Source organism: Antechinus flavipes, chromosome 6 (assembly GCF_016432865.1).
Source record: "Antechinus flavipes isolate AdamAnt ecotype Samford, QLD, Australia chromosome 6, AdamAnt_v2, whole genome shotgun sequence".
Lineage (NCBI taxonomy): Eukaryota > Metazoa > Chordata > Mammalia > Dasyuromorphia > Dasyuridae > Antechinus > Antechinus flavipes.
Genome location: NC_067403.1, coordinates 253,502,850 through 253,528,952, shown reverse-complemented (window position 1 = coordinate 253,528,952; position 26,103 = coordinate 253,502,850). Strand labels below are relative to the sequence as shown.

The following is a 26,103-nucleotide window of genomic DNA, read 5'->3' as shown; positions in this document are numbered from 1 at the left end:
CATCAGCCCGTCCCACCTGGGGCCGCCGGGAAGAGCGGAGGAGCCGTATCTGCTTTCAGCAGGAGCCAGGGAGGGCCCGGGGAGCATCCGCAGCTACGGCTCGCGGTTATCTCTTGGCCCAATTGTCTCCGGGCCCCGCGGCCTCCTGGCTCCAGGAGATAGGGCACAATGAGGTCCTGTAGGGCTCAAACCCCCCTTTCCCGGGAAGGAGCCCAGGCTCAGCCCGACTCCAGCCCCCCATTAAGCGGGGGCTCCCTCCTGCCGCCCCGCCCCCTGCTCTGGGAGAAGGCCATGTGCTGCCCCGGCCCACTGAGGATCCCGCATCCACCTGAGGTCCCGGCTCCTGCCCCCGCGCTTGGCCAAGGGCCCAGTGACCTCACCTGGGCCCGGGCCAGGAGCTGATAATGATTGTTGTCTCCCATTCTTAAAAACACGCCCGGTGCCAAGGGCCTCTGGGCGCCAGCTCCCATCCTCAGCGGGGCCGCCCACCTCGGCGGTCTGGGGACCGTTAGGCCCGGCGGGGGAGGGGAGCGCGGGCTGGCCCCTGCCCTCCTCGGCGCCCATCCCCCAGCTGACCCGGCCCCAGAATCAGAGGAGGAAGGGCTCGCACCCCTGCGGCTCCGGGAGGGGCCAAGGATGGGCGCCATGGCTCGGGGCCACCCTGCGGCCCCTCCTGCTCTCGGTCCCAGCCCAGAGGGGCCGCCTTGGGACTGCCCAACCACGGGGGACTGGGGGCCATCCTGCCCTTTCCTCTCAGGCTGATACCGGCTAAGGGAGTAGCCTAGAAGAGCAAGAGCTGCCCCCCCACACACTGGGAAGCGGAGGGCAAGGCTGGCCGGCCCCCCACCCTCACCCCCAGAGCGCCCACAGGTGTCCAGACCGAGGGGTCCAAAGTCACCTCTTAAAGACACGTGCCGGGCTCCGGCTCCCTTTGTCCCACTCTCTGCACATCAAAAACAAGTCTCCGGGAAGGGGTCCCCCCTCCCCCTCCCGCCCCCCCACCGGGAATCTCTCTCCGTGGGGGCGGAGGTCACCTTTGTCTATGTACTGGGAGAGAGAGGCTGCTTCGGTTTTTTCCCGGGTCTTTGTGTTGCCGGCGCACGTGACTGACCCAGCAGGGCCCAGACCCTCCGTGTTAGACGGGCTAGGATGACCTTGGGTCAGACTGCTCGCGTCCTGCGCCTCAGTTTCCCCATCTGTAAGGTGGGGTGAGGGGCGGAGAAATCCCAGACAGCGGGGTGGGGATCGCAGGGCGGAAGCCCACGCCCCCATTTCACAAGGAAGGGGTGGGGGGTTCCAAACGCTGCCTCCCCCTGGGCTCGTACCCAGACTCCGGGCTTTGAGTCTCGGAGGGCCCAGCCCCCCTCCCCAAGGTCAGTCTCTGCAGCTGCAGGGCCGGGAGGGGGCGGCTTCGCTCCGGCGGCGCTGCCGAGACCCCCTCCCTGATTTCTCTTCATTCCCAGGGGAGGGACCCTCCTCCTAAAGGCAGCTCATCCAAAAAGGAGGGGAAAGAAAGCCATTCCAGACAAAAGGGGCGCGTGGGCTTGGTCTAATCTCCCTCCCCATCCGCAGTGTACCCCCAACCCAAACCCTAATGCAATCCTGGGTGTGGGCAGGGGAGGGGGAGAGCTCGCTTCAAGGAACAGCGGGAGATTCCAGCCTCCGCCCGCCTCCCCCCAGTCCCGGGGGACGAGAAGAGCCGCCCCTCCCCCCTCCGTTCGTAGAGCGCAAACTCCGACTGAGGGGGCTGCGAGGGAAGGGCGGAGGCCGCGGGTCCCGTGATGCCCGGGCCCGCCCCCCGCGCGCCCCCGGCGCGGCCATTGGCAGGGACTGACGTGACGCGGGGCGGGGCCTCGGCGCGGCTATAAAAGCTCTGCGCGGGCGCCCCACAGTCGCCAGAAGCGCAGGGAAGGGGAGTCGCTGCGGTTTCCTGCTTCAACAGTGCTTGAACGGAACCCGCTGCTCGATTCCCGGCCGGAGCCGCCCTTAGCCACCTCTCCACCTTCACCTCCACTAACCAACACTTCTTCCGTCCTACCGTTCGAGCAGCAGCCGTCCGCCTCAGCCGCCCCCGGCCGTCGCCGCCGCCGTCGCCCCAGCCTCAGCCGCAGCCGCTGCGCAGCCGCCTCTTCCCTCCTCCTCTTCCTCCTCTTCCTTCTCCTCCTCTTCGCAGCCGCCTCCATCTCCGCCGCCATGACGACCTCATCTCCCTCTCAGGTCCGACAGAACTACCACCAGGACTCGGAGGCCGCCATCAACCGGCAGATCAACCTGGAGCTCTACGCCTCCTACGTCTACCTGTCCATGGTGAGGACGGGCCGGGGCGGGCGGGGCCGGGCATGAGGCCCCCGAGGGGGGCGGGGCACCCCTCCCCTCAGTTAGCCCCTGCGGGGCGGGGGAGTCTGCGCCTGCGCACTGGAGCTTCTGCGAAGCCCCGCCTCCACACGGCTCCGTGAGTCCTGGGGCCGTGCGATCAAGGGCGGGGCCCGGCTGAGATAAAGCCCTAGGCGCAAAGCCCCTAGAAGCCGCTGATGGCGGGTGGAGAGGCTCTCCCTTAAAGCGTTCTTACAGTCCTGACCCCGCTTGTAAACCTCGGCATTGAGGCAACCCGTGCCCACTCTGACCTTTAGCCGTTTTGGGGCGGGGGCTCGGAAGGGCGGACCCCTTTCATACCCGGGACTCGTTGTGTAGATGGGTCAGCTCCTGTTCTTGGGCCTTTGCAGGCTTACCGAGCCCCCCCCCCGGGCGGCAATAAAGAGGGAGATGAGCTTGAGCCCCTGATTGGGCGCCCCCGCGGCTCGGCTCCTGCAATTAGCATAACGCGCGGAATCTGCTCTCCTTTCAGTCTTACTACTTCGACCGAGATGATGTGGCGTTGAAGAACTTTGCCAAGTATTTCCTCCACCAGTCCCACGAGGAGAGGGAACATGCTGAGAAGCTGATGAAACTCCAAAACCAGCGTGGCGGCCGGATCTTCCTGCAAGACATCAAGGTGAGCGGGGACCCCCATAGACCCCCAGGTGTGTGTGGGGGGGGACGGGGGCGGGGCTCAGACTGACCGGCCGGCCTCTGTTTCAGAAACCAGATCGTGATGACTGGGAGAGCGGGCTGAACGCAATGGAGTGTGCTCTGCACTTGGAAAAAAATGTCAATCAGTCGTTACTGGAATTGCACAAGCTGGCAACTGACAAAAACGACCCCCATGTGAGTATCCGGCCCCTCCCCCTCGGGTGGGCGTGCCCGCGGGAGCTCCCCCCTACCCCGTGAACAATGACCGACTTCTTCCTTCTCTTTCAGTTATGTGATTTCATCGAAACCCACTACCTGGACGAACAGGTCAAGTCCATCAAACAACTGGGTGATCACGTAACCAACCTGCGCAAAATGGGGGCCCCCGATTCTGGCATGGCGGAATATCTTTTTGACAAGCACACCCTTGGAGACAGTGACAACGAGAGCTGAGCCGCACCTGGCTTCCCCCACACCTGGGAAGTGTGGGCGAGACTCCCACTGTCTTTCAGTGCATGCATATTTTGGTTATCTGACCTTTTCATAATCTGTACCAAAAAACTACCACCATTTACATCCCAATAAAGTGACTTGGTACTGATGAAACGACTGTGTGCCGTGCTCTCTTTTGGGCTGATCCATAAGGCGGGGGGTTGGTGAACCTGTGGCCCGTGGCCAGTAAATCCTGAGTGGGGGAGAGGTTGCCACCTTTTAAACTAGCCCCAAGACCCAGTCCCATGGAGGTGCAAGTCCTGCTTGCAGATCTTAGTCTGCATAAAACAATAGGTCCTTTGTTCTGGCTGTAAGGGGACCGCCCTCCCCCATCTTACCTCATGGGAGCTCTTCCAGTCTAGCTATTTATTTGCACCTGCTCCTCCCTGGGCAGCAGTGAAAGGCACAGACTTGGGGGTTCTAGGGCAGCGGGAGGGGCTTGGCAGAGATGACCTGGCCTAGTCTACCTATAGCTGACCCCCCAGGGAGAGCGAGTTAGGGGGCATTTAGGTACATGTTCTCTGGTCTGCACTGAGATCCCCTGGCCTGGTGCCCGCTGTGGGATTCCCCAATAAATCCGTGGTGCGGGGTCCTCCCTGCTCTGTCCGCCACCCACCCATCCTGTTCCCGGCCTAGCGACTGCCCCAGGAAATGCCGGGCAGGGATCCCCAAAGCTGTTGGCGGAAATCCCCTGAGTGAGTGCCAAGCCCGAGCCAACCCCCAGCTAGGCACCCGAAGGTGGCAGGACACAGCTTCCGAGCCACGCGGCTTTTATTTCGGAACGCGGGGGCGAGAGCTTGGGGGTGCGGGAGATTTCCAGCCTCCTGGGGTTGAAGGAAACAGCTGGCTGCTGGGAGGTGGTGGGCAACTGAACAAAGCAAGAGAAGGCAGAATAAGGCAGCGTCTGCCAAGGTGCCACTTAGGGGGTCCTGGGCTGCCCCTTCAGGGTGAGCAGGTGGCAGGAACTGCTGCGGTCAGGGAGTCTGCCCTTCCCTCTTTCCTTCCTTTCCTCACTTCCTTTTCCTCTCGATTTCTTTTCTTCCCTTACTCCCTTTCTTTTTTCTTTTCTTTTCCTCCCTCCCTCCTTCCTTTCCCTTCCTTCCTCTTCCCTTCTTTCTTTTCCTTCCTCCATTCCTTTGTTCCTTCTTCCTCCCTTTTTTCTCCCTCCTTCTTTCTCTTTCTTTTTCCTTTCTTTTCCTCCTTCCTTTCTCGTTTCTTCCTTTCTCCTTTTTTCCTCTCCTTTCTTCCTTTCTTTCTCCTTTCTTCCTTTTTTCTTCCTTTCTCCTTTCTTTCTTTTCTTCCTTTCTTCTTTCTTTCTCTTTCTTTTTCCTTTCTCCTTTTTTCCTCTCCTTTCTTCCTTTTTCCTTTCTTCCTTTCTCCTTTCTTTCTTTCTTTCTTCCTTTCTCCTTTCTTCCTTTCTTCCTTTCTCCTTCCTTCCATTCTCCTTTCTTTCTTCCTTTCTCCTTTCTTTCTTCCTTTCTCCTTTCTTCCTTTCTCCTTTCTTCCTTCCTTTCTTTCTCCTTTCTTTTCCTCCTTTCTCCTTTCTTTCTTCCTTTCTTCCTTTTTCCTTTCTTCCTCCTTCCATTCTCCTTTCTTTCTTCCTTTCTCCTTTCTTTCTTCCTTTCTTCCTTTTTCCTTTCTTCCTCCTTCCATTCTCCTTTCTTTCTTCCTTCCTTCCATTCTCCTTTCTTTCTTTCTTTCTCCTTTCTTTCTTCCTTTCTCCTTTCTTCCTTTCTTCCTTTCTCCTTTCTTCCTTTCTCCTTTCTTCCTTTCTCCTTTCTTTCTTCCTTTCTCCTTTCTTTCTTCCTTTCTCCTTTCTTCCTTTCTTCCTTTCTCCTTTCTTCCTTTCTCCTTTCTTTTTCCTTTCTCCTTTCTTTCTTCCTTTCTTCCTTTTTCCTTTCTTCCTTTCTCCTTCCTTCCATTCTCCTTTCTTTCTTCCTTCCTTTCTCCTTTCTTTCCTTCCTTTCTTCCTTTCTTCCTTTCTTCCTTTTTCCTTTCTTCCTCCTTCCATTCTCCTTTCTTCCTTCCTTTCTTCTTTCTTTCTTTCTTCCTTCCTTTCTTTCTTTCCTTTCTTTCTTTCTTTCTTTCTTTCTTTCTTTCTTTTCTTTTCTTTTCTTTCTTTCTTTCTTTCTTTCTTTTTTCTTTCTTTCTTTCCTTCTTCCTTTCTTTCTTTCTTTCCTTTCTTTTTTCTTTCTTTCCTTTCTTTTCTTTCTTTCCTTTCTTTTCTTTCTTTCTTCCTTTCTTCCTTTCTCCTTTCTTCCTTTCTTCCCTTGTCTCTCCTCGGGCTGGCTTTGGGAAAAGCCCTCTGCTGGCCGACCAGTTCCTGCAGTCTCCTTCAGCGTGGGGAGGGGTCTGGTGCATAAGGAAAGGGAAGGAGCTGTGTGAGGAAGGCGTTGGGAGACCCTGGCTCCTGGGCTAACTGAACCTGCCCACTTGCCCCGACTTGGAGAACTTGCCTCTCTCCAGCACAGTTTCCACCAGGCCCGCCAAGTCCCCCTCTGCCAGGGAGATGCCCGAGTCTTTGGGAGAGGAATGCTCCGCGGCAGCCCCGTGCCCGCTGGGGAAGTGGACGTCGCTCCCCCGGTCCCTCAGGGCCTCCGATGTTTCCCTGGGGACTGGGCCGAGGGGACTGGGCCCGGCGCCCTCTGAGCCAGGGACAGCGGCTTTGCTGGACCTGACCGCAGAGAGCGATGGAGGTGCCAGGGGGCTGGCGGGGGGCAGGGCAGGGCCACCACTGGGGCTGCCCATTGCAGCGGGGAGCGAATCCGAACAGAGGGCAGAGGCGTCCTCCAGGGCCAGCCAAGGCTGCCAGGGGCTTCTGGGCCTCCTGCAGCCATCCGGCTTCTCCCCGTCGGCCTGGAATAGCCCGCTGAGGCTCTCAGAAGCTGGGGGTTGGGCCTCCGGGGTCCCCGGGACACTGAGGTCTTCGAGTTTCCCGGGCAGATGGTCCTCCAGGGGGGCCACCAAGGAAGCCTCGGGGCTTCTGCCTCTCTCTGTGGGCCAGACAAAAGTTTCCCTCACGCTGGAGGTCACCGAGTTCTGGCTGGCATCCATGTCGCTGGCCTGGGAGGGGCCCAAGGTGGCGCAGTTGTCCTTGGCGGAGGCCGGTCCCGGCTGGACCAGGGCGGCGCCCCTTCTGCCCGGCGGGCGCCTCAGCGGGAAGACCAGAGGGAAGGAGCTGATGGGGGTCTGGGGGGCGCTGTAGAAGCCGGGCCTCTCGTAGAAGGGCGTGGAGATGAAGGCGTCCAGCTCGCGCAGCTTCGAGTCTTCGCTCTCCCACTGGTCCCTCAGGCTGCAGCCGGTCTGGGAAAGGGCATCGGCCCTCGAGGTCCAGGCCGGGCAGGAGCCCCGGGGCTTGCCCACGTCCTGGTACGGGTAATCCCTCCTCCGAAGCAGGTTCATCCTGGAGGCGGACCTGGTGAAGCCGGGGGGCTGAACCCCCAGGAGGCGGCTGAAGGGACCCATGAATGGGGTCGAGTGGTTCGCCTCCTCATTCTCCTTAATTTGCTCCAGGGGCTGAAACTCCATCTCTTCTTTCTGCATGCTGGGGGAGACAGAACACCCACCTGGTCAGCCTGGGCAGGGCCCGCTCACTCCCGGCCGATCTCGCCCTCCGCCCCCCAGTGGCCTTGGCCCTGGCGGCCCAGGAAGAGCGCCCGCCCCCATGTCAGGATTTGTTAGGGTCCTTTGCCACCCCACTCACGTGGCCAAGTACTGTGGCCCCCCACTTACTGAAGGAAAAGAGCGCTGGAAGCCAGGATCACATAAGGAGGAAGAGGTGGGAGTTAGTGTGTGATGTGGGCTAGTGGGGAGAGCGCCGGACGGAGCCGCTGGAATCCCACCTTTCCAGAGGTTTTCCGTGCCCTCTGACCCAGCAGGGCCTCTATCCCAGAGAGGGCTTAAAGGCGGGAAGGGAGCCACGGGTGCGAAGTGTTTGCGGCGGCCCCGTCCGGAGGGCTCAGCGGCGCCCGTCACAGGGAGAGTGGCCGAATAAGCCGTGGTTATGAATGTTACCGAATACCAGGCTCCGTAAGAAGCGACCCGAAGGGGAGGATTACACGAACTGATGCCGAGGGAAAGGAACGGAACCAGACCATCGTCCGCGGCAACCGAAGAGCACGCGAACGGCCGGGCTCTTCCCAACATCGAGATGGTTCGGGCCAGCTCCGCTGCTCTTGTGATGGAGAGCCCTCCCACCCAGGACTGTGGGACCGCGTGGGGAGCATAACCTAGCGTGGCCACTCCTTTTGTTCGTTCCATTTTGTTTTCTTTCTCATTTTTTTCCTTTTGGATCTGATTTTTCTCGTGCAACAGGATAATTGTACAAATGTGTAGAATATATTGGATTTAGCAAGTAACATATATTGGATTTTAACCTATAGTGGATTACTTGCCATCTAGGGGTGGGGGTGGGGGAGATTCGGAACACAAGGTTTTGCAAAGGTCAGCGCTGAAAACCTGACCCGTGCCTAGTGAAAATCCCGCCTCTACCAGCTACGTCTCGTGCGATGCTACTTTAACAAATAGAAATCCCTGGATAAGTCTCTTCCCCGTGGCCTGCCTCAGTTTCCTTACGTGGGAAATGGGAATGAGAGCATCTATGTCCGATGCTGTGTGAGCCCTAAAGCCCTGGGTAAACGCTAGGAGGCGTTCTGCTTGGTGACTTTTATTTGACGAGGTGCCTGCGTCTCGTCCAGCTCCAGATTCGATGATTCTAAATCTCAGGCTTTCCTGAAATTGCCAATGGTAGAATTTCAGGGCATCTGAACGGAAAACTCGCTTCCCGGTGCTTCCCCCGTCAGGCCACTAGAGGGCCCCCGGCACCCAGGCAACGCTCCGCGGTCCATCCCGGGGCCTTGGCGGAGCTGCCCTGCCTCCCAGACTCCTCCATTCCCGCTGTGATCCTTGCCACAAGAAGCCAGCCTTCCCCAAGCTGCGGCCCAAGAGACAGGAGAGGGGCAGACGGCTCCTCCGGCCGAGGGAAGAAGAGCAACAGCTTTAACTCCGGGGCTTCCTTCTCCCGGGGGCCTTGGGCCTTCCTTCTCCGAGACTCGGCTTCCTCGGCTGCAAAATGATGGGGCCGGACCCGAAGCCCCTCTCAGGCCTCAGTCAGGGCTCAATCATCCGGGGTCGTAACTGGAACCAGCCTCGGGTGGGGCAGGGGCTCCCTCTGCAGCCCAACCGGAGCCCCCCAAGCCGGCGGGGGCTCGGAGCAGCCCGGGGCCCGAACATCCCGGCCGGCTCCCTCCGGCTCCCCACTCTTCACACGGTGTGGCCCCTGCCGAGCCGCGGTTTTAGGAGGTGTGACCGCGGCTCTTTGGAATGGTCGCAGTCGGTGTTTTCTTATCCCGGACGCTTGCAGAGGCCAGATTGTGGTACAAGGAAGGCCATGTTAATGAGACAGAGACCGAGACAGAGACGGTCAAAGAGACAGAGAGAGAGAGAGAGAGAGAGAGACAGAGAGAGAGAGAGAGAGAGACAGAGACAGAGAGACAGAGACACACAGAGAGACAGAGAGAAGAGCAGCTTAGGGAGACCCAAGTCCAAGTAAGGCCCCAGGTGTGTCAGTGCTAGGAGGGGCAGCAGGAACCGCCAGAGTTCATTTTATTTTCTGGAGAACACGAGCATCTTGTTCACTCCCTTCAGACCCCAAGACGTTCTATCAGATTAAACCTCCAAACCTGGTGGGCTTTTCCTGCCCATGAGGGAGGTCTTGGGGCCCGAGGCCTCTTCCTTCCATCACCCCAGCCCTGAGAGGGGGGAAGGGGGAGGGGGACTCACTTGATGTCGAAGGTGGAGCCCAGGAAGGAGGCGCGCTTGGACTCGGCAGCTGCGGCCGTGTAGGGCAGGTGGGGATCGGGGTCGTTCCAGAACACGTCCTTCTCCAGGACTGGCAGGTCCTGGTGCATCTCATCCACGGCCAGGAGAGATACCTGCGTTTGGGGGGGAGGGAGGAGTGAGAAAGGGCCCGGACGCCGAGCTGGGGGCTGTTCTCAGAAAGCAGCTCTTGGGCTCCGCTCCCTTTCGTTCCTGCAATGTGGACTCAGGGGGAATCCAAGAACGGAGCGAGAACTTGACGGAGGAAGGGCCTCCTGACCCCGAGAAGGCCGCCTTCATCGTTAGCCGGGCTGAGCTGCTCTCCCCTCCCCCTCGGGGTCTCTGGCCCCCTCCCCCCTCTTTGCCATCCTTGACTCCCCCAGCTAAGGCTGGCCCCTCCCGCAGGGCCTTCCTGGGTTCCCCATCAGTAACCCCTCAGGCTGCTCCCGGAGATCCCTGTTCTCCTTCCGAAAGCCTCTCCTATAAGCACACATGACGGCGTCTCTCGGGTTTGTGAGGTTATATTGTCGCCCCCCAGCTGGAAGGGCAGGCCTTGGCTCTGGCAGCCATTGAGTCATTCCTGAGGGGGTGAATGAATGAATGAATGAATGAAGGCAACGTCTGCGCTCGGGGCTCAAGCTCAGCCCCTTGGGGGTAGGCGACGTGCAGCTCTGGGGCTTGGGGTTGGTTTGTCTGTTTCTGGTTTTTAAGCCGCTCCTCCCTGACTCCCAGCACATAAATACATTCACATTCTAGCCGTTATTTATGATATTAATAAATAGCCGTTAGTTAACTGACCGCTAGTGACTCACTTTGGCCTTGTCACTCCCCGCCCTCCCAACTCAGTCAATTCCACCTCCTCCCTCCTAAGTAAATAACATATTCCTTTAGAGGGATCAATAGCTAGAACCCAATACTTGGAATCAGGAAGACCTGAATTCAAATACACTTCCTAGTTGTGACCTTGGGCAGGTCACATGATTTCTGTCTGCCTCAGTTTCCTCATCTGTAAAATGGGGATAATGATGGCCCCTCCCTCACAAGGTGGTTGTGCTTTGTAAATGCTCACTAGCTATTTTTAGCTGACTGGTTTCACGGGCTTGTTAACGAGAGCCAATAGGTGAATGTATCTGAGAACGTTTTTATAAAATAAAATTCAGTTACGTGGGGGGGATTCTGTAACCGCATGGGGATCGGAGTTGGATTGGAAGGGCCAGGACCAGCAAGGACGGCGTCCTACAAAATGTATCATCTCCCTCACCAACCAGTACGAGGTTTTGCCCACTGTAGGTGCTTAATAGAGGATTCTGGGGTTTTTTTTCCTCTCTCAAAGTGCCTAGAACTGTGCAGGCCCCCTCTCCGCCCCCTCCCCCCTTCAGGACTGGCTGACTTTGCCATTTCTGTACCTGCAAATTCCGGTCGATCAGCCAATTGGTCTCAAAATCATCGTCATCTTCTCCAAAGGGGTTAATGAGCTGCTCGGCCACCTGACGGGGAGAAGGGAAACAGCGCTTGCCCCACTCAGCCTCGGGAAGCTGGCCTAGGACAGCCCAGCCCTCCAGGAAAGCTTCCGCGGAGTCCCCGGTGTCGCGGCTCAGCCTCTGCCCGGCTCGGGCCGACCCTGAGGACGGGGCCGGATGGAGCACTCACCGCCGCCTTCCTCGGCCCCCACCCCCCACTCTGGGATTACCCACCGGCCCCCAGCCCTCCGGCCTCCACATCCGCCTCCCAGGCCCAGCTCAGGCTGAGCGACCTAGAACAAAAAGCTTCTGTGATGGGAGGGGCTCTGGAATGTAAAATTTCAGAGTGGAGATGGAGCTTAGAACGCAGAACATTAGAAAGATGGAAGAAACCTTAGAACTGGAACAGAGAACGTCATATCTGAGAGGGGGCCTAGAACAGAGATCTGCCTCACTGGGAGGAACTTGGAACAGAGAATTTCAGATCGGAGAGGAAACCGACTTCAAAAAAGAACGTCAAGGAGCCACTAGGTGGCTCAGAGGATAGAGCAATAGGAGCTGAGCTCCAACCCAGCTTCATACATTCATCAGCTATGTGACCCCAATTGTCTCCCCCCCCAAAAAAAATAGAATGTCCATGCTTAGCTCACAGAACATCTGGGCTGGGAGGGAACTTTCAGAGAGAACGTCAGGGCTGGGAGGAAGCTTAGAACACAGAACATAGAGTGGCTGAGATGGCAGGAGCCTCAGAGACTATCTAGTCCAATCATTTTATAGAAAAGGCCATAAGAGACTAGAATGTTCCTGCTGCCTGCCAGGTCCCCGTTTTTCCCCCTCCTCCTCCTTCTCCCCCCCCTCCCCCCATCCCACTTCTCCCCTTCCCCCACTGCCCAGCTCCTGGCCATTGGCCTGAAGGCTTCCTTTGGCACAGGACTCACCTTTAACCAACCAGCGTAGAAGAAGAACTGGAGAAGGGTGAATACGGGCACGAAAAGGTCGAGCTCATGCCCTGGATAGGATTTGGCCGGATCCAGAAACTGGCGTCCTATCAGACAGGCCAGAAAGAAGCTATAGACGGCGACGGTGACCACCTGGGTGAGAAGGTGGAGAAGGCCATGAGTCACCCCTCACGGAACGGGGCAGGGGGTGAGCGGAGGAGAGACCCTGTCTCCTTCTTTCCCGAGCGGAGAGGGCTGGCGGGATCCCCCCATCATGGAGGCTTCTCCACCAACAGCTGTGGAGTCTCAGCATCGCAGAATCATGGCACCCTGGAACCTTAGAACTGAAAAGAACCTTAGGGCTGAAAGGAACCTTAGAACTGAAAGGAACCTTAGGGGTGAAAGGAACCTTAGAACTAAAAGGAACTTTAGAACAGAAAGGAACCTTAGAACTAAAAGGAACCTTAGAACTAAAAGGAATCTTAGAACTAAAAGGAACTTTAGAACGGAAAGGAACCTTAGAACTAAAAGGAACCTTAGAACTAAAAAGAACCTTAGGGCTGAAAGGAACCTTAGAGCTGAAAGGAACCTTAGAAGCTGACTTGTCCAAGGAACCTCCCCTCTCCTGTCCAGCTCCTTTCTCAGCTCCTACACAGCCTTCTCATTTCAGGGAACAAGGGGAGGGGATGCTCCAGTTCTGGGATTTTCTACCTCCGAGCTGAGCTGGAAGGGAGGGAACCTTAGAACATAGAATGTTCTGAAAAAGGCCTCAGAACCCAAGATGCTGTAGAATCTGTCAGTGTTTTGTGTTTGATCCCTTTTAGGCCCCAAAAGCCGGGTTCTCCCCACGTCAGAGGAAATGGAATCATACACCAGACAGACACAGACTCTCGGAGCTCTGGGATCCTCAGGGGCCAGCTGGTCCGGTGTCTGACCGGACAGGAATATTCTCCATAGCCTCTAGGGGGACAAGTAGAGTCACAGCCAAGAAGGCCTGAGAACCTGAGAACAGATTCTGCTTCAGATACTGGCTAACAGCCCCGCAGGGCATGCATTATCTCCCCTGAGATAATACACACGGTGAACTCTAGAAACATTATTATTACTGTCGTGACATTCCTGACAAGCGTGCACTCGCAGACCTCCAGTCCCGGGGCACTCGCCACCAGCCCAGTTCTCCTGGGGACAAATCTCCTTGTTTGTTAGAAATCTCATTGTTTTCCCCTCCTATTACTCTGTCCCCTGCACCTTCCCTGTGGGGACATCCATGACCCGTGTGACAGGTGCAGCTAATGTCACAGATCACAGAATTCTTGGTCTAGATGAGTATCTTCTTTCCAGAAGCTCTTCTCGGGGGCCTGTGAACTTAAAATGTCTTTTTGTATCATTGTTTTCCTTTGCAATCCTGTGTATTTTATTTTATGTTCTTAAAAACACGAGTGTGTGAATATCAGCAGCTCTACCCACAATGCCCGGGGGCAAAATGAAGGCCGAACCCCTCAGGTGGCATTCTGTCCCTCCCAGAATCCCCTGTCACCCTGGCCCTCTCTGGATGTGGTCTGCTCACCTGTGTGTAGACTAGAGGCACGCTGATCCAGTCATAGCCGTAGAGAGCGCCACACTGAGAGCGTAAGGTGTTCAGTTCCTGGAGAAGACTAGCGAATGTCATGTGGGAACGCTCACATTTCCCCTTCTGACCCCCATGTCCCACCCTCACTGCACCTCTGTGCTCGTGTTTGGAAACAGGGGGGGTGATGGGCAGATACCAGGGATCTGAGGCCTATGGGCTGATTTCTTGCCAGATCTCAGAGCTAAAAATGACCTAGAGCATGGAATATATAAGTCTGGCTTAATATTGTTCCTTGTGCAATTGGGGAAAATGAACGCAGGGGAAGAAGATCAGAGGGACTGGAACACTCAAACCCAGAACTTTTTCTGTATAACAAGATTCTTCTTCTTTATGCCTCTGGACAAGTGATTTCAAAAGCTCTAAGCCTCAATTTCTCCATTCTGTAAAATCAAGTTTACACCAATGGACTATCCATTTCACAAGGTTGTTGTAGGGAAAGTGTTTGTAAACAGTGGAGGGTAAAAAAAATGAGAGCTGTTAACTGCTCCCACAGGCTGGGCCCCTGGGGAGGGGGTGCCAAGCAGGACCTCTGTCCCCAGCCGTTCCTCAGTGGTGCTCCTGGAGGATTAGGTAGCGGCCAGTTTACAGGAAAAAAGCCCAGTCTGAGGTGTTCTTCAAGGTGCCTGCTCCACAAATCTTATGCTGTCCCCTATGCCCATTGACCTGCCTCTGCGCTCTCCCTCCCTTCCACCCCAAGCTCCAAGCACGCCCGAGCTTACGTTAAGGATACCCTGGAGAACCACGCTGTCCCTGATCTGGCCCTCCCTTCGGGCTTTGGCGGCCAGGTTGGAGAACCACACACACGGAACCCAGAATTTGTTGTGGGGAGAGTTGAGGCTCTCAAATTGTTTGTGCTCTTCAGGGGTCATGAGGCCTGCGGAACATAAGAGAAAGTGTCAGAGATGGGGGAAGGGAAGGGGCAGAAAGAGGGACCCACAGAAGGAGGGACAGAGATACAAAAACAATAGTAGGACAACTGATTGTGCAGGACTAGCTGAATGGGTCAGCAGGGATCAGTTCTATCTGCCGGCAGCTCTTCTCTGTGTTGATTTGGGACAATCAAAATTTGGGGTGGACCAATGGGAAGATTTCCAGATTGGGGGTCACAAGTTGTTCAGTCATTTCAGTCGTGTCTGACTCTTCATGTCCCCATTTGGGGTTTTCTTGGCAAAGATACAGGAATGGTTTGCTGTTTCCTTCTCCAGCTCATTTTACAGATCAGGAAACTAAGGCAAACAGGCTTAAGTGACTTGCACAGGATTACATGGCTAGTAAGTGTCAGAGGCTAGATTTAAATTCAGGAAGATACCTTCAGGTCTGGTGCTCCATCCACTATGGTGCCACTGAGCTGTCCTGAGTAATGTGCTTACCTCGGTGAACCTGGGCAAGCCTCTTGAGCCTCAGTTTCCTCATCTATAAAATGGTGGCACAATACTCAATGACCTCTGAAGTTGCATGCAATACTCAATAATAGTCAATGGTCTAGTTGTGTTTATGCTGCCTAATGCATTGGGCTGGGAGAAGGAAAGTGCTTTGTAAACTCTCCCCAAACTTGGGTCGTCGTTGTTGTTTTGATCGTTATTGTTGAGGCGTTGGGTTATTGTTTAGTAGAGACATATTCAGCTTCAGGATCAGAAAGATCAGGGTTCAAGTTCCCTAAACTCTCAGTAGCTCAGGCAGCTCAGCAAGATGATAAATTGCAGAGCACACACCCATTTGCTTGCGGCTGGATGTGGCCTAACTCAGTGTTGCAAGCACGGGGAAATGTACCTCCGCTGCCAAGTTTTCCAGGGTGATGCTGCTGCTCTCTCAGGCCCTGAGTAGGAAAGCTAACAACGTGTGCTGCCATTACCCAGCATTCAGTGTGTTTTGTCTGAGCCCTTCCCTCCACTGCACCCCACAATCCCAGACCCATCCCTACATGTGTGGTGGGAAGAGCCAGGAGATCCAAGCTCAAGGGAGGCTGCCGTGATGGCTGGGGTGGTCGTGGTTTAGCATCCAGCACACGGCCTGGATTAAGGGGAAGGGACTTCACTTCTCCTCCTGCCTCTGTAGCTAAAGGCAGCTTAATAAATCCCACCTCCTCTCTGGCCCCCGAGAGGAAGGCTGGACTGAGTGCTAAATCTCCCCGGCTCAGCTGAAATCCCATGGATCTATAGGCTACGCTCCGCCATCAATTCCTCAGAGGCTTTGGGTCTTTTATGGCGAGCTGGACTCATGAACTCTTCTGTGTTCTAGTCCAGCCAAGAGACTTGGCCTGCAAGGTGGTATAATGGATAGAACATGGAGCTGGAGTCAAGAAGACCTGGATTCAAATCTAGCCTCAGACACATATCTGAGTGAGCATGGCGAGTCCTTTACTCTTTGAAAGTTTTTAGGGGCTAAAGAACAAGTGATTGTTCTTGTTATTGTAGAGATGGGGAGGACCCAGGTCTGAGCCCCAAGACAGTGGGTTGGCTGTCCATCCTCGCAGGGAGCCATCGTGTCCCATAGTCACCCTTCCCATCAGCCCTGCCCACTCACCAGCCCGCACCAAGTGTTGGGTGCTGGGGAAGCGCTTGTAGACAGCAGTGCTGACTGAACGCAGGATGAGAACAGTGCACAGGTGGGCGTAGCGCATCAGGGTGCGGCGAAGCAGCCGGCCTTGCTCGCCCTCGCCCTCCACGTTGGCCGAGACCAGGTTCATAAGCCGGTCGGGCCAAGGGATGCTCTGGTACTGGCTCCACCAGCGGGATACAACCAGGGTCACGTAGAAACCTGGGCCGGGGAATAGATGGAGGAGGAGAAACTGAGTCCTGTCTGGCATTCAGTCAATTCATCGGTCAATGAGCATTTATTTAGTACCTACTGTGAACCAGACAGTATTCTGGGCTCTGGCCTAGAGAGATGAAAAATGAATTAAGGATCTCACGGTCCATTGGGAGAAACGCCGTCCACACACACATATATGATCGTGATAAATTTAGGGAATAAATTCCAATTAGTTAATTACAATGGAATTTTGGGGTGAGGCCATGGAAGATCAGCAAAGGCTTCATGCAGAATGGATACCTGAGGTTTATTCGAAAGAAGGGAAGAGAGAAAGAGAGAGACAGAGGGAGAGAGAGGCAGAGACAGAGACAGAGAAACAGAGAAAGAGGAAGAATAGAGATGGGGAAGAGCAGAGAAATAGAGACAGAAACAGAGAGAGAAAAGAAACAGAGTCAGACAGGCAAAAACAGAGCATGGAGAGAGAGAGAGACAGAGAGAGACAGAGAGAGAGACAGAGACAGAGAGAGAGACAGAGACTGAAAGAGAGACAGAGAGGAGAGAGACAGAGAGACAGACAGAGAAAGAGACAGAGACAGAGACAGAGAGGAGAGAGACAGAGAGAGAGAGAGAGAGAGAGAGAGAGAGAGACAGAGACAGAGACAGAGACAGAGAGGAGAGAGACAGAGAGAGAGAGAGAGACAGAGAGAGACAGAGACAGAGACAGAGACAGAGAGGAGAGAGACAGACAGAGAGAGAGAGAGACAGAGACAGAGACAGAGACTGAGAGACAGAGAGGAGAATGGAAATAGAGGAAGAGACAGAGAATGGAGAAATGGAAGTAGGGGAAGAGGGAGACAGAGAAGACAGAGTGAATCCCAGGCATGAAGACCTGCCGGCACAGAGCCACAGAGATGAGAGCTGGAATGCTGCAAGGCCAGGAGGCCAGGGTGTCTCTACAATACTGTGGGAGAGGAAAAATGTCCAGGGGGGCTGGAAAAGTAAATTAGGACCAAGTTCTAAGAGCTTTAAAAAGCCCAATGGAGGGGTTGGAATCTGACCCAGAGACAACAGGGAAGCCCCAGGAGCTTATGGGGGGGAAGGGAGGCCGTGGGCACGATGAGTTGGATGCTTAAGGAAAATCATTTTGGCAACTTTGGGATGGAGTGGAGTGAGGTGAGCGATCCAGGCTGTGGGTGAGGGGAGGGGTCTGGAGCCTGGAAGAGAGTTGGTGACCAGCGGGAGGCCAGCAGAGGTGTCTCTGGGGTCAAGGATTTGAGACTGGGTTGCCCGAACAGTGTCGGGGGTGATGAGGGGCAGGGGACCCTGGGATGACTGGGATCAGAGGATTAGAGGCTCTAGAATTGGGAGCCAGAAAGGAGAGATAATTCGCCCCCAAGAGAGTTTAAGGCAAAAACAGGATTTGAATCCAAGACTTCTGACCCCCAAATCATTGCTCTTGTCCCTGGGGGCAGGAATTAGTGACCTTCTGCCTCTTTGGGTTTTTATCCTAGAGGTGAGGATGGGGATTAGGATCCTTCTACGACTTCAGGAAAGGCGGAGCCAGTACTGTGTCTCAGTTTCCCCCTTCTCTATAATGGGGAGAATCAGCCTTAATACTCAAGGATGTAAGAACATGGCACCCTAAGGCTAAGGGGCTCCTGGGAGGTCCATTTTGCTGCTTATTTCCCTAGGTAGGGACTTGTGTCTATTTACTTCCCCCGGAAAGACCCTTTTTCTTTAAAACTGCCAGAGAGATTTCACCCAGTGCCCCTGGAACCTGTCTAATCACTCTCCCAGCTACAATTTTAACTCGTTTCAATCACTCAACAGGGATTTATTTACTCCGTTAATGTACAAGTGAACCTGCCCCTGTTTGCCCCCAAGGGGCTGATATTCTAAAAACAAAAATTGGAATTCATTCTCATTCAACAAAAATACACGGACCAGGGGAAGGGCAGAAAACCCTAAAATTGCTCCTGCCTTCACGGGACTTACCTTCGACTGGGCAGAACAAGACACAGGCAGGGAAACTGAACTTTATTTAGGGCTGGGAAATCAGAACAGGCAGTTAGCGGGGGTGGCTAAAGCTCTGGGATTGGATTCAGGAAAATCTGACTTCAACTCTAGCCTCAGACACTTACGAGATCTTGGGCAGGTCAGTTGACCTCTGTTTGCCTCAGTTTCCTCAACTGTAAAATGGGGATAATAGCAATACTTACCTTATAGGATTATTATACTATTTGTATAAGATACTATTTGTAAAAGACAAAAACCAAAACACTTGTTCCAAAGTGGACGCTACACTATATAAATGCTTATTCCCTTCCTTTGTTGCCCCTAAAAGTGAGGTGAGACTCGAAGGAAGCTAAAGGTGAGGAAGAAGAGCACGAAGATGGTATTTCAAGGAAGAGTCATCAAACCAGTCTGGTTGGGATGTAAAACGTGAGCAAGAAAGTAACATGGAGTAAGTTTGGCGAGCTCCGGCAAGAGCCACCAAAAATCTTGACAGAATTCAATTGCGTTCAACAAAAATATCTGGACTGGGGGAAAGGAAGAAAAACGTAAAATTGCTCCTGCCTTCAGGAGACTTAATTTGGAAGAGTTTAAATGCCTGGATGTAGCATCGTTTTGCCCTGTGGTCAGTAGGGAGCCCTTGACTGTTCTAGAGCAGGATGTGTCACGATCAGAAGATTTTGTGGGGGATGGGTTGGAGAGGAGGATGACTAGACAAAGAAAAGCAATTGGGATGCTATTCTAAGGGTCTGGGAGAGAGGCGATGAGATCCATGTGAGTGGGGAGAAAGTGAAAGAGGACCAGAAACGTTCTCCTGTTCGTTCTTCATTTTTGGAGAGGAACGATGGCATAAACTGGCCAGCTTTGGGAGATGAGGAGGTATGAGCTGGAGTGGAGGTGAGGAGAGGAAAAAGTGGAAGTCCCATTGCAGGGTATATGGTAGTCCAGAGGAAGAGGAGATGTTGCTTATGTCGTCAGAACGTAGACGGGATGGCCGAGGAGAGCTATCCGGCAGGTAAACTGACAACGTGAAACTGGAGCGCAAGAAGAGAGGGATGAATTTGGGAGTGCTTGGTAGAGGGATAATCTCTGTTTCTTCATCTATTTGTCCATCTGTCTGTCTGTCCATCCATCCGTCTGTCTATTTGTCTGTCTGTCCATCCATCTGTCTGTCTATTTGTCCATCCTCTGTCTGTCTATGGGACATGGGAGTTGAGATCACCAAGAAAAAAATTAAGGGAAGTGTTCTTAACCTGGAGTTCACAGACCAGCCCCCCAAGAGGCCTGTAGTTAGATTTCATGCGTCCGTGAACATAGATGAGAAAAAAACCTTTTATTTTCACTAATCTCTGATATTTGACATTTCTTTCAATTATGAAATTAAAAATAAGACTTCAAAGTTATTTTAAAATAATATTTTTCCTCCTGGGAATGGATTCATAGACTGAAACAGATGACTGAAGGCATCCAGGACCCCCCAAAAAAGGATAAGAAGCTCTAGTGTGAATGAGAAGAGGAGAGAGCTTGAGATGGAGTTTTGGGGGACTCCCATAGCTCACGTGGTGGGGGCTGGCTATAGAGAAGGAGAGGAGGAGACCCAAGAGTATCAAGTCGGATTGGGAGGGGAGAAGGTACAGGAGGAAGGGATTATGTCAAGAGGTGCAGAAGGGGACACGTGGCTGTGGAGAGACCCTCAGCTCTAGGAATCAGGAGTCTTGGAGAGAGCGATTCCAAGGGAGTTCTGGGTTCGGAAGCCAGGTTCCAAGAGGTTGGGAAGTGAGTGGGAGAGGAGGGAAGGGAGACAAGGATGAGGTTCTTCTTTCTAGGAGTCTGGCTGTGAATCGGAGGGCCCAGAAGATGCTGACTTGAAGGGAGGGGAGGTTTTTCTGAAGTGAATGAGGGTCTGCCATATGTGCAAAGCCTCTGGGCTGGTGTCCCCCCAGGAGAAGAAGCTGGGAAGTATCTTGGAGAGATCTTAGAGCATGTGCAGACGTTCTGTCGCTGGTTCTGGCCCGCTAACCACGGCCTGAGGATGGGGCTGGCTCTGCGATTGGCGGAGGGATTTTAAAGGCCCCTCACCCCCAGCTGCTTCCTTGACTTTGTTCGGGGTCTCCTCAGCTCCCGGCCTTGGACCACGCCAACTTGGAAGTGGGAAAGGTGGGGAGGATGGGCCGTAGAAAGCCATGGGGGATGGATCCCCCGAGTGTGGCCTCTGGCAGGGGCTGTGGGGATGACAGCCTAGCAGTAGCTGAGTTTGGGTCCTTCTAACAATTGCTCCCCATTTAAGGGTGAACCTGGTAAATCTAAGGCAATAACTTATGGAACTCAATTTGGCGTCTCTTCCCCTTGAGAAAGAAGTGATTTTAGGGAGCGGGGCTTCCAGGATGTCGGGGAAACGTTTGTACCTTTGTCCTGGATGCATCTTTCAGGAAATGTCCCTCTGCAAGAGCTTCTGAGAGTAAAAGGTTAAGGAGAATCGGGCTAATCCCAGCCTCCAACAATGGTGGACACACGGCTGGTGGGGGCTCCAGAGGGACAGACCTCCTCGGGGTACCTCGGAGCCACAGGGGCCAGTGGGGCCGTCGGGCCCTGAGAAGGAAGGGCCAGTACGAGAATGGAGGACGATTGGGCGTCCATGGGGAAGGATGGAACATGGGCTGAAGCACAGAGTGATTGAAGGAGCAAGCTCCAGGAGGAGGTGAGAGGGGCTGGGTTCCAGGACACAGGACATAGCCTGAAGCCTGAAACAAAAGAGAGAGAATGGGGCAGGCGGGGAGGAAAAGAGATGGCTCAAGACAGATGGAGAGAGAGCCAGCTCCAGAGGAGCTGGATTCAAATCCTGCCTCCAGCACTGGCCTCAGTTTCCCTCCTCTGTAGAATGAGGTTGGACCAGCCGGCCTCAGACCCATCTGGCTTTGGATACAGGATCCTGTGAAGATGGCCTCCATTTCTCAGTAAAGTGGGGATTGGAGAAGGACTTAGGGATTTGTAGAAATCAGAAACAGTTGTTCACCAGGATCTGAATGAACCTTGTACATAATGTCCTTGCTCCCGACTTGTGGGTCACCACATTCCTTTCCCTTCCTTTTTCCCCTGGCAAATAGATGGACACACAAATGGATGGGCAGATGGACAAATAGGTGGATGGACAGATGGACAGATAGACGGATAGATAGACAGATGGACAGAAGGACAGATAGACAGATGGGCAGATGGACAGATAGACAGATGGGATGGAGAAATAGACAGATGGACAGATAGACAGATGGGCAGATGGAGAAATAGACAGATGGACAGATAGGTGGATGGACAGATGGACAGATAGACAGATGAGCAGATGGACGGATAGACAGATGGACAGATAGACAGATGAGCAGATGGACAGATAGACAGATGGGCAGATGGACAAATAGACAGATGGATGGATGGACAAATAGACAAATGGATGGGCAGATGGACAAATAGATGGGTGGACAGATAGACGGATGGATAGATGGACAGAGGGATGGACAGACAGATGAGCAGATGGACAAAAGGTCAGACGGACACACAGACGCACCCTGTCAGGGGCACTTCTCTAAAGGGCGGCTCACAAGCCCCGCATCTGGCCCCGGCAGCACCAGCGTCCCACTTATTCTGCATCTTAGCGGCCCCTGCCCTGGTTCAGGAGAGTGAGTCTGGGGCAGGCTGGACGAGACCTTGTGGACTTACCGAGCACAAAGGACACGGGGATGAGCTGGGCGTATTTGTCACAGTACAGGGCCAGCTTCTCAAAGAGCAGCCTCTGGCTCTCACTGAGGATCAGCCTGAGAAAAACAGCAAGAGTGACAACGAGCTGGTGCTTCTGGGGCTGGTGGAGCAGGAGGGGATGGGGAGGATCCGGAGCATGTCCTGACAGATGCTGGCCGTGTAACCCTGGATGGGCCACTTGGTCCCAGTACTTCCTAAGCCCCTACTGTGTGCCTGGCACTGTGCTCGGCTCTGGGGAGTCTCTGCTGCCGGGGTCTCGCAGTCCAAAGGGAGGGACAAGAAGCACACGGGTTACAGGCAGGATGACTCGGAGGTGATCAGCAGAGGGAAAGCCTGAGAATGGGGAGGGATGGGAACCCGCGAACTCGGGCACTGCTGATCCACAGAAAACACCGGCCAAAGACTGCCCGCCAAAGCGAGTCACCGTCCTTCCTCTTCCCTGGATGAGAGAAGTCCGTGTTTCCCCCCGGCTCTGGAGTTCTAAGGCCCTTATGCAGCCATGAGCTTCAAGGTTCCTCCCAGCTCTGGCACTCTAGGTTTTAGGTTCTAAATCTTCCCAAGCCCTGAAATCCGGAGTCCTGTGTTCTAAAATCCTTTCCAGTTGTAGGTTTCTTTATTCTCGGTCCCTTCTGGCCTTCATGTCTTATGATCAAAAGTCCTTTTTAGTTCTGATGTTCTATGGTCTAAAATTTCTTTTAGTTGACGTTCTAGGTCCTAGATTCTTAAGCTTCTTTGAGCTCTGAAATTCGGAGTCCTATGTTCTAAAATCCTTTCCATTTTTTGGTTTCTTTAATCTCAGGTCCCTTCTGGACTTGACTTTCTGTGATCAAAAGTTCCTTCTAGTTCTGATGTTCTGTGTTCTAAGATTTCTAGCTGATACCCTGTGTTCTAGTTCTCATGTACCTCCCAGCTCTGACAGTTTAAGTTCTAGGTTCTAAGATCCTTCCCAGCTCTGGCATTCTGGGTTCTAGGGTCCCTCCCGCCCTGACCCTCCCTCCTTCAGACTCACCTGTAAATCATGCTAATGGTGAAGTAGCAGAGGATGAAGATGGTGAACTCGCAGTAGAGGAGCTTGTAGATGCTCCCCCGCCACTGCAGGAGGAGGCTGGAGAAGGTGCCCAGGTGGACGTTGGCCACCCGGTTGGTGTAGGTGACAGTCATGATGCTCCGAGGGCAAGGAGAAGCCAAGGGGGGCACCGGGCGGCCGCAGGGTCCTGAGAGACGGGCCGGGGAGGGATGACCAGGAACAGATTACAAGAGCTTTCAAGAGTGACCTTTTGTGGGGGGGGGTCTCCAAACTGGGGGAAGGTCGCCAAGCACTTGTGGCTGAGATGGGGGCCCCGAGGCTGGCAGGGTCCTGCACTTCCCCTCACACCCTCCTGCCCTTCACATTACCCTTCCACCCCAAGCCCGGGAGCTTCCCTGTCCATTCCAAGCCCCCCACTCTGTCCCTCCAAGTCCTCTCAGGTCAAGCGAGCCCAAGGCTAGTACGTTCCCCCACAGACGTGAACATGTGCCCGAGTTCTGTGCCCTTGTACGTGTGGGCACGGCGAGTCGGCGGGACCCTAGCACACGTCCACCTCTGCCTCCCCATTAGGTCCTATGGTGCCCATCAGCCTCCCTTTATCCCTGGGAAACGGCTCCCACCCGTCCCCTCATACTCACAGGTGGGATGTCCAGGCAGTGCCGGCGCCCGGGAATGTTCGGCCGCTCCGGGTCCGCTTCCCAGGGAGCCCGCCGCCGCCCCCCCAACCCCTCATCCCCCCTCCCCACGGGGGGGGCGGTGCTCTTGACCAAACTCCAGCCAAGCTGGGCCCCGCTGCCAGCCCCGGTCACTTGATTCCATAATCCCGGTTCCTTCCACAAAGGAGGCCGTTGTCTCTGCCGGGCTCTCTGTCTAATCTTCCAGCTAAAGCCTGCTCGGCTCCTGCAGCATCCCTGCTCCTCAGCCCCTCCCCCACGCCCTTTCCGGGCCCCCGGGCCCCCTCTAATTCTTTCCCACTCCCCTCCTGCCCACGTGGCCGGAGTGGTGCCTCATACCCTCAATCCGGGCAGGAAGGATCAGACCCCCCTCCCTAGTGTTCCTGGCCTTCTTCTAGGGGTAGGAGAGGAAGAGGAGATGAAAAAGGCAGAGAGTGTGAGTGAGTGTGATTGTGTGTGAGTGAGTGTGATTGTGTGTGAGTGAGTGTGAGTGTGAGTGAGTGTGTGTGAGTGTGAGTCTCTGTGTGTGAGTGAGTGTGATTGTGTGTGTGAGTGTGAGTGATTGTGTGAGTGTGAGTGTGTGTGAGTGAGTGTGTGTGAGTGAGTGTGTGTGAGTGTGATTGTGAGTGAGTGTGAGTGTGAGTGAGTGTGTGTGAGTGTGAGTCTGTGTGTGAGTGTGAGTGAGTGTGTGTGAGTGTGAGTCTCTGTGTGTGAGTGTGTGTGAGTGTGAGTCTCTGTGTGTGAGTCAGTGTGATTGTGTGTGTGTGAGTGTGAGTGAGTGTGTGTGAGTGTGTGTGAGTGAGTGTAAGTGTGAGTGAGTGTGTGTGAGTGAGTGTGAGTGTGAGTGTGTGTGTGTGAGTGTGATTGTGAGTGAGTGTGTGTGAGTCTGTGTGTGTGAGTGTGAGTGAGTGTGTGTGAGTGTGTGTGAGTGTGAGTCTCTGTGTGAGTCAGTGTGATTGTGTGTGTGAGTGTGAGTGTGTGTGTGAGTGTGTCTGGGTGTGTGAGTGTGATGTGTGTGTGAGTGTGTGTGTTATTGTGAGTATGTAAGTATGATTGTGTGTGTGTGTGTGTGTGTGTGTGTGAATATGTGTGTGTGTGTGTAGGGGTGGGGATGGTGGTGGATATAGCCAGGAGGACTCAGGAAAACTTGAATCCCAGCCCCAACCTTTGCTATGGCCTTTGGGAGGGAGGGGTACTTCTAGCAGCGAAGGGATCAAGATGGAGGAAGGAACGAACAAATGAATGAACATTTTTTAAAATTAAAAAATCAACAGCTTTTTTATTTGGAAAATGTATGCAAAGAGAGTTTTCTACATTCACTCTTGCATAGCCTTGTGTTCCAAAATTTCCCCCCTTCTTCTCCCTGCTCCCCCATCCCCTCCCCCAGATGACAAGTAATCCAATATAGATTCTTCCCTACTTTTCCCAGTTATCACGCTGCCCAAGGGAAATCAGATCAAAAAGGAGAAAGGGTTCTGGAGGGCCCTGAGCTGCTAAGGAGTGGTTTCCTATACGACAGCTCCGGAGCCCCCATCAGCGTGCGACCCTTCTGCCTTATTGCGTTCATCTCACTCAGGCAGCCAAGCTCAATTCGTTTGGATTTGCAGTTTCCTGGGCTACATTATTATTATAAATTAACAAATAACAAGATCAAATGGGCATTTTTATTATTATTATTCTATGTTATAGAAATGCTTGTTTTATCCCATAGATTAACAATTAAATATATTAAAAAATTAACAATTAAATAAATTAAAATGTCATCCCTTTTATAGGAGTGTTGTCTTTTCTGCTCCCGGGTTCTTCTTCCCTCTCTCTTTAAGGCTCTGAGGGGGTTGCGGTCCCTCCATAAGGCTCAGCTGGAGAGGAACAGCCCCTGTTGAGAAGGCCAGGAGACCCAAGGAGCCTCCCTTGCCTTTCTCTGTAGTTATTTGTGCTGCCAAAAGTTTGTGGGCGAGGACTTATTTCTGGAAATGCCTTTGGGGCCGAAGCCCTTCCTCTTCCTCTCTGGGAACCACGATTTGGGGGCCCACGGCGCACACGTGGAGCAGCTTTGTCCGGTGCAGGAGATGAGCTTTTCGCAGGAATCTCAGGCTGCTCCGCTCAGTTCCCTAAAGTCAGCCTTTAATAGTTGACATCTTCCTCTTTTGATTTCCTGAGAAATCTGGTTTCTCTTCTTCCTTCTTCTCCGAGCTCACGTCCAGTCCAGCTGGTGGATCGCCCTCAGTCCTCCTTGGGGAAGCTCGGTAGTTAGCGTCCCTCTGTTTGTTACTCGAGGCTCAATGAGAACACGAGAAAGGGCGGGCAGGTTGGTTCAGGTGTCCACGTGCTCGGGCACACAGTGATGGAGAGACAGGAAGAATTCACAGACTCCACAGCACCAGTCAAAGCTCCAAATGAGACATTCATTTTTTTTGGACAGAGCCAATGCAGGAATTCATTTTGCCTCATTATTTATAGTTAATACAAAAACTTTCTTTCTTTCTTTCTTTCTTTCTTTCTTTCTTTCTTTCTTTCTTTCTTTCTTTCTTTCTTTCTTTCT

The 26,103-nt window shown here is 53.9% G+C and overlaps 2 protein-coding genes across 2 annotated transcripts; one reads left to right on the top strand and one right to left on the bottom strand.

Moving 5' to 3' along the window:
- The first annotated feature begins 1,897 nt into the window (after positions 1-1,897).
- FTH1 (ferritin heavy chain 1) lies at positions 1,898-3,615 on the top strand. Its single transcript, XM_051967144.1, has 4 exons — positions 1,898-2,307; positions 2,846-2,992; positions 3,079-3,204; positions 3,298-3,615. Exons 1-4 carry the CDS (start codon positions 2,194-2,196, stop codon positions 3,460-3,462), a joined length of 552 nt encoding a protein of 183 aa, XP_051823104.1. The 5' UTR covers positions 1,898-2,193; the 3' UTR covers positions 3,463-3,615.
- Positions 3,616-5,729: 2,114 nt separating this feature from the next.
- BEST1 (bestrophin 1) lies at positions 5,730-23,021 on the bottom strand. Its single transcript, XM_051964318.1, has 9 exons — positions 22,870-23,021; positions 21,822-21,916; positions 15,870-16,103; positions 14,066-14,220; positions 13,284-13,361; positions 11,717-11,869; positions 10,725-10,805; positions 9,283-9,434; positions 5,730-7,045 (listed from the first exon to the last, which is right to left on the bottom strand). Exons 1-9 carry the CDS (start codon positions 23,019-23,021, stop codon positions 5,917-5,919), a joined length of 2,229 nt encoding a protein of 742 aa, XP_051820278.1. The 3' UTR covers positions 5,730-5,916.
- Between the last annotated feature and the right edge of the window lie 3,082 nt (positions 23,022-26,103).

What these genes read in the sequence shown, in the direction of transcription:
- FTH1 (XM_051967144.1), top strand. Translation starts at nt 2,194, where the DNA reads ATGACGACCTCATCTCCCTCTCAGGTCCGACAGAACTACCACCAGGAC. An exon ending in TCTTCCTGCAAGACATCAAG is followed by an intron (nt 2,993 to 3,078) that starts GTGAGCGGGGAC and finishes CCTCTGTTTCAG; the next exon opens with AAACCAGATCGTGATGACTG. An exon ending in CTGACAAAAACGACCCCCAT is followed by an intron (nt 3,205 to 3,297) that starts GTGAGTATCCGG and finishes CTTCTCTTTCAG; the next exon opens with TTATGTGATTTCATCGAAAC.
- BEST1 (XM_051964318.1), bottom strand. Translation starts at nt 23,021, where the DNA reads ATGACTGTCACCTACACCAACCGGGTGGCCAACGTCCACCTGGGCACC. An exon ending in CCAACACTTGGTGCGGGCTG is followed by an intron (nt 14,221 to 15,869) that starts GTGAGTGGGCAG and finishes TATGTTCCGCAG; the next exon opens with GCCTCATGACCCCTGAAGAG. An exon ending in TTCTCCAGGGTATCCTTAAC is followed by an intron (nt 13,362 to 14,065) that starts GTAAGCTCGGGC and finishes AGTCTTCTCCAG; the next exon opens with GAACTGAACACCTTACGCTC.